The sequence below is a fragment of the Littorina saxatilis genome, unplaced genomic scaffold (assembly GCF_037325665.1).
Source record: "Littorina saxatilis isolate snail1 unplaced genomic scaffold, US_GU_Lsax_2.0 scaffold_2208, whole genome shotgun sequence".
Classification (NCBI taxonomy): Eukaryota; Metazoa; Mollusca; class Gastropoda; order Littorinimorpha; family Littorinidae; genus Littorina; species Littorina saxatilis.
Window position 1 is genome coordinate 10,001 of NW_027126775.1, and position 6,504 is coordinate 16,504.

General features: G+C 43.4%; 1 protein-coding gene across 1 annotated transcript; it reads right to left on the minus strand.

Moving 5' to 3' along the window:
- Positions 1–841: 841 nt before the first annotated feature.
- Positions 842–5,064, minus strand: LOC138955266 (ras-like protein family member 11A). The gene is made up of 3 exons (XM_070326902.1): positions 5,047–5,064; positions 4,191–4,331; positions 842–1,276 (listed from the first exon to the last, which is right to left on the minus strand). Exons 1-3 carry the CDS (start codon positions 5,062–5,064, stop codon positions 842–844), a joined length of 594 nt encoding a protein of 197 aa, XP_070183003.1.
- Between the last annotated feature and the right edge of the window lie 1,440 nt (positions 5,065–6,504).

The window sequence follows — 6,504 nt, forward strand, 5'->3', positions numbered from 1 at the left end:
GCACCCTGACTGCTTGCTGTGGTGAGTTGGAATTTGTTGATGAGGTAATTTCCGAAAAAGACATCAGTACCTTTTACGAAACGTATTCTTCAATAAAATACCACCGTGCTCACAGAGCAGCCAGGCTTTCCATTTGTGGTATGTGACCAAGTGGAGGGATGGTCTTATCCCATGTGAAAGCCTGGCCAGATCTGAGAGGATGAGGCGAACTGGAGGAGGTAACATTTCAACCAAAAATAATGTAAATGCTGTCATCATATTCGTACATCTTTGAAATGTAACGTTATTCACAGGTACATCTCTTCGATCGATGAACAACGTTGTCATCAACATCTCTCTCAAAGAAGAGTCCATACATATGACTTTCTGACAACAGCTTCACAGCGCCTTGTGCGAATTCCGTGACTCGCGGTCTGTAGATTGCAATTGTCCTCGTCCAAACTCTCATCCAGTTCTGCTCCCACGAAAACGGTGTTGCTGCAGTTGTCGTTGTCCTTATCTTTTCTTTCGAATAACAGTCTACACACTTCTAACTGGCCATATGTCCGCGGTCTTTTGTGCGAATTGCAGGCAAAGGGGTTTCTCGATCTTCTTCCTCCAAATTCTCAATGATGGCAGTTGACGTTTTACTTCACAATACGTTTATCTCAAAGAAGAGTCCAAGATGATCAAAGTCTAGATGACCAAAGCTACACTTCGTCTGCAGCGAATTCAAGGCTAAACGATATCTCAATTGCCATGTTTTCTCATCAAAACTCACATCGATTGAAGCTCTGCTATAACTAAAACGTTGCTGTGGTCATCCTCAACATTTCTTTTTAAAAAGAATCCACATGCACGTCTAGCTGACCAAAGCTTCACGGCGTCTGGTGCGTATCCCAGGCGACGGTGGACTATGATGACCTCCCTCTTCATCAAAAACACCACCCCCACCACCACCACCACCACCGCCGCCACCACCACTACCGTCCTTCCCACTGTTCCCCAGCGCCAGACGCTCCAGACTCAGCATGGACCAAGCAGGATGACCTCCGTGACCCTTGACCTTGTGCGTGTTTCTGTAAGACGTGAACAGGTCCTCGAACACGTCCATCACGCTCTCGATGTCCTCGCGGACGGAGATCTCGGCGAAGGACACGCAGCCCAGCTCGTCGGACATCCGCTGTCCCTCCCGAGCGGTCACCATCCTGTCCTGCTCGCGGTCAGCCTGGTTGCCCACCAGGGCTACTGGCAGCCCCATGATGACAGGGAACTCCTGGGATGGGTCGCTCCCTGGCTGTGGGAGTTGCCGTGCAGAAGAACACAGAAACGGATAGAGTTAGTTTTACGTGCGTACAGCACAATGAAGTAAGGAAAGAGTGATACGTGCTTAGATAGAGGACAAAGGATCAGAGTAAAATGGGGGATACGTTTGTTTAGGTGGAACACAGAAACGGATAGAGTTAGTTTCACGTGCGTACAGCACAATGAATAGGGTGGTGTGTGTGATTAAATAGAACACAGAAACGGATAGAGTCAGTTTCACGTGCGTGCAGCACAATGAATAGGGTGGTGTGTGTGATTAGATAGAAGACAGAAACGGATAGAGTCAGTTTTACGTGCGTGCAGCACAATGAATAGGGTGGTGTGTGTGATTAGATAGAAGACATAAACGGATAGAGTTAGTTTCACGTGCGTGCAGCACAATGAATAGGGTGGTGTGTGTGATTAGATAGAAGACAGAAACGGATAGAGTTAGTTTCACGTGCGTGCAGCACAATGAATAGGGTGGTGTGTGTGATTAGGTAGAAGACAGAAACGGATAGAGTCAGTTTTACGTGCGTACAGCACAATGAATAGGGTGGTGTGTGTGATTTGATAGAAGACAGAAACGGATAGAGTCAGTTTTACGTGCGTGCAGCACAATGAATAGGGTGGTGTGTGTGATTAGATAGAAGACAGAAACGGATAGAGTCAGTTTCACGTGCGTACAGCACAATGAATAGGGTGGTGTGTGTGATTAGGTAGAAGACAGAAACGGATAGAGTTAGTTTCACGTGCGTACAGCACAATGAATAGGGTGGTGTGTGTGTGATTAGATAGAAGACAGAAACGGATAGAGTTAGTTTCACGTGCGTGCAGCACAATGAATAGTGTGGTGTGTGTGTGATTAGATAGAAGACAGAAACGGATAGAGTTAGTTTCACGTGCTTGCAGCACAATGAATAGGGTGGTGTGTGTGACTAGGTGGAAGACAGATACGGATAGAGTTAGTATCACGTGCGTACAGCACAATGAAGTAGGAAAATAGTGTTACGAGCTTAAAAAGAAGAGGGGGGAAGGGGGAAGGGGGAAAGGGCTCTTCTCTTTCTTGTCTACATACACACACTGTGCAGCAAGAGGTAGTAAGCAATGACAGAACAAAACAGCCCAGTCCTCACCCACCCCGTGTGAAGTGGGTGTGCCGTAACAAATGAAGTTCATTATCCACTCTTTAAAGGCCAAAAAGACAAATATGTCTTTTTCCGGTAACATCGCCGAAAAAAATAGGGTCGGTCGGTCCTTTTGTTTTTTTACATTTAGTCAAGTTTTGACTAAATGTTTTAACATAGAGGGGGAATCGAGACGAGGGTCGTTGTGTGTGTGTGTGTGTGTGTGTGTTTGTGTGGGTGTGTGTGTGTGTGTGTGTGTGTGTGTGTGTGTGTTTGTGTGTGTGTGTGTGTGTGTGTGTGCGTGTGTGTGTGTAAAGCGATTCAGACCAAACTACTGGACCGATCTTTAAGAAAATTTTACATGAGAGTTCCTGGGTATGATATCCCCGGAAGTTTTTTTCTTTTTTTCGATAAATACATTTGATGACGTCATATCCGGCTTTTTGTAAAAGTTGAGGCGGCACTGTCACAGCCTCATTTTTCTATCAAATTGATTGAAATTTTGGCCAAGCAATCTTCGACAAAGGCCGGACTTCGGTATTGAATTTCAGCTTGGTGGCTTAAAAATTAATTAATGACTTTGGTCATTAAAAATCTGAAAAATGTAAACAAAATACGTTTTTTATAAAACGATTCAAATTTACGTTTATCTTATTCTTCATCATTTTCTGATTCCAAAAACATATAAATATGTTATATTTGGATTAAAAACAAGCTCTGAAAATTAAAAATATAAAAATTATGATCAAAATTAAATTTTTGAAATCAATTTAAAAACACTTTCATCTTATTCCTTGTCGGTTCCTGATTCCAAAAACATATAGATATGATATGTTTGGATCAAAAACACGCTCAGAAAGTTAAAACGAAGAGAGGTACAGAAAAGCGTGCTATCCTTCTCAGCGCAACTACTACCCCGCTCTTCTTGTCAATTTCACTGCCTTTGCCACGAGCGGTGGACTGACGATGCTACGAGTATACGGTCTTGCTGAAAAATTGCATTGCGTTCAGTTTCATTCTGTGAGTTCGACAGCTTGACTAAATGTTGTATTTTTGCCTTACGCGACTTGTTCTTACGTTTTGTTAACGTCTTTTTACGTGTGTGGTTTTTTTCCGGCGTCATTGGCCGCCATGTTTTTTTCGCGTGACGACGGAAACGGGAGGTAAGTCTCTTCGATTGTGAAGTCTCATCGACCGATTACCTCCCGGTTTTTTTGTTTTTTTTGTTGGTTTTTTTGGGGGGTGCGAAAAGCGAAATTTTTTTTTTAGGGTCGGCGCTTAAAAATAGGGTCGGTCGGGTTACCGGAAACAGACATATTTTTCTCTTTGACCTAATTGGCACATGAACTCTTTTTTTCTCTTTTTTTTTAAATTGGGGGGGTGGGGGGTGGGGGGGGGGTGAGAGGGAGGCCCTTCTCTTGCCTACTAATACATCAGTAGTATCAATTAAGCAAGAAAGCAAACAACATCCCGAACCACCACCCACCCGGGCCCGTGCAAAGTGCTCGTAATTCGAGCAGTAATTTATGTCGTTAAATAACCACTCCTTAATTGGCCAATGTACTTTTATTTTTACAACTTATTTTTTAACACCTTGTATGTTCATGCAGTGAATTTTGTCGTTGATTACAAGGTGTCACAAGATGCAAATTTAAATAAGTGTCAACACTTGCGAAGTAAGTGACAAAGTATGCAGAATACTAAACTGACGAGCGATGGTTAATCAACCACACGAATCAGGATAGCGGTAATTAACACACATAGCAGGTGTCCGCAAACCTTAAAGCGGCGTCTGCTGCTCGCGGTGATGGTGAAGTTGAGACGTCTGGCTTCGTTGAAGCTGCAGCGATCCGTGACGCTGTACATCAGTATCACCGCGTCGCTCCACTTGATGTGTTGCTTCAGCTTGCTGTTCTCATACTGTGTGTGATATATGAATATATTGTACGCTTTAGGTTTAACGCTAGGTTGTAGCATAAATGAATTTTATGTTTTTAAACACGAGATTTTGAAGTTATTGGAACGTTTCATTTATGACAAAATAAAGCATTGCATTCACAGGTACGTCGACACATTGGTCTTTACAGTGGGCAGACAGACCAACATTTGTTGTACAGATTATGAACTTAGCTTAGGAAGCGTTGCTGTTCTCAGTCTTTGGTGAGCATGGTGGTCAGAGTCACACGGAATTGTGTTATTTTATTGAGGGGCCATATTCAAAGCATGTTCCTGCGGCTAACTACCAAAACAGCAAAATATAATTCAATTCAATTCAGTGCCACTACATTGTCTGATTGTAGGCAGAAACACAGAGAAAGTTGTATTGAATTTTACTGAATAGAATTGAATTGGGTTGAAATGAATTGAATTTAGCAAACTGGCTTGGTACGCAGGACTGAATTGCCTATACAATACAGAGATGCCCACTGAGAATGCTGACTTTGAAATGATATTTTGATTTCACTGCCCGACCCAAGTGTTGTAGAGACTAGTTATATAAGTTCAATTACGCGCAATCGAAAGATAATTGTAAATAACACTGCACGAAATGAATTATTTGATGTCATAATGGTTTGCATGTCTCATAAATCTTGTTTGACTCATTCAGTCAGAGTAAATAAGTAGACCCACTCACCATATGGGACTGATTCATTTTGCTAATGAGGCCTACTCGAATTGCAAGCTGAGGGGATCAGAGTATTAGGTTGATGGATACGCTGACTCATTGATACTTGACAACTAGTCTAACGACTGAGTACTGCATGACTAACAAACGGACCGACGAGACACGACTGGATACTGACCAACGAATTGACGACCGGGTGACTTTTCTTCTTTCTTCTTGTTCGTTCATGGGCGGAAACTCCCACGTTCACTCATGTTTTTTGCACGAGTGGGTTTTTACGTGTATGACCGTTTTTACCCCACCATTCAGGCAGCCATACGCCGCTTTCAAGGGTAGCATATGCTGGGTATTTTTGTGTTTCAATTTCTATAACCCACCGAACTCTGACATGGATACCAGGATCTTTTCCGTGCGCACTTGGTCTTTTGCTCGTGTGTGACTGACTTGCTGACTGACGGACTAACCAAATAATCCACTGATCCACAGATCCAGTGACTTACTGACAAACGAACTTAGTATACGACCTGCCGACTGATCAACTGACCAGCTGATTGGCTTATTGTCTTACTTTCTGACAGACTGAACAACTTACTATCCAAAAAATGCAAGGTCTGTTATAGGAACTTTTGACTGTGACAAAACAAAACGTTACGGTCACTGGTTTTTGACCCAGCAGTCTTATAAGTAGAACACTTATAATACAAAAAATAAACTTTTCTGACAGATTATCCAGAAGCTCGTTCCGAAGGCACAATTAAGCGAGAGTGAGCTTGGGAACGTTGGCAGTCTATAATTATGGCTTATTGTCTGACTTTCTGACAGACTGATCAACTTACTGACTATCTGACTGGACGACTGATCAGCTGACCAACAGCATGCATGACTTATTGTCTGACTTTCTGACAGACTGATCAACTTACTGGCTAGCTGACTGGACGACTGCTCAGCTGACCAACAGCATGCATGGCTTATTGTCTGACTTTCTGACAGACTGATCAACTTTACTGGCTAGCTGACTGGACGACTGATCAGCTGACCAACAGCATGCATGGCTTATTGTCTGACTTTCTGACAGACTGATCAACTTACTGGCTAGCTGACTGGACGACTGATCAGCTGACCAACAGCATGCATGGCTTATTGTCTGACTTTCTGACAGACTGATCAACTTACTGGCTCGCTGACTGGACGACTGATCAGCTGACCAACAGCATGCATGGCTTATTGTCTGACTTTCTGAGAGACTGATCAACTTACTGGCTCGCTGACTGGACGACTGATCAGCTGACCAACAGCATGCATGGCTTATTGTCTGACTTTCTGGTAGACTGATCAACTTACTGGCTCGCTGACTGGACGACTGATCAGCTGACCAACAGCATGCATGGCTTATTGTCTGACTTTCTGAGAGACTGATCAACTTACTGGCTCGCTGACTGGACGACTGATCAGCTGACCAACAGCGTG

Bases quoted from the DNA above. Each gene is read 5' to 3' on its own strand.
- LOC138955266 (XM_070326902.1), bottom strand. The intron at 1,277-4,190 runs GTTTGCGGACAC...CAACTCCCACAG, and splicing joins GCAGCAGACGCCGCTTTAAG to CCAGGGAGCGACCCATCCCA.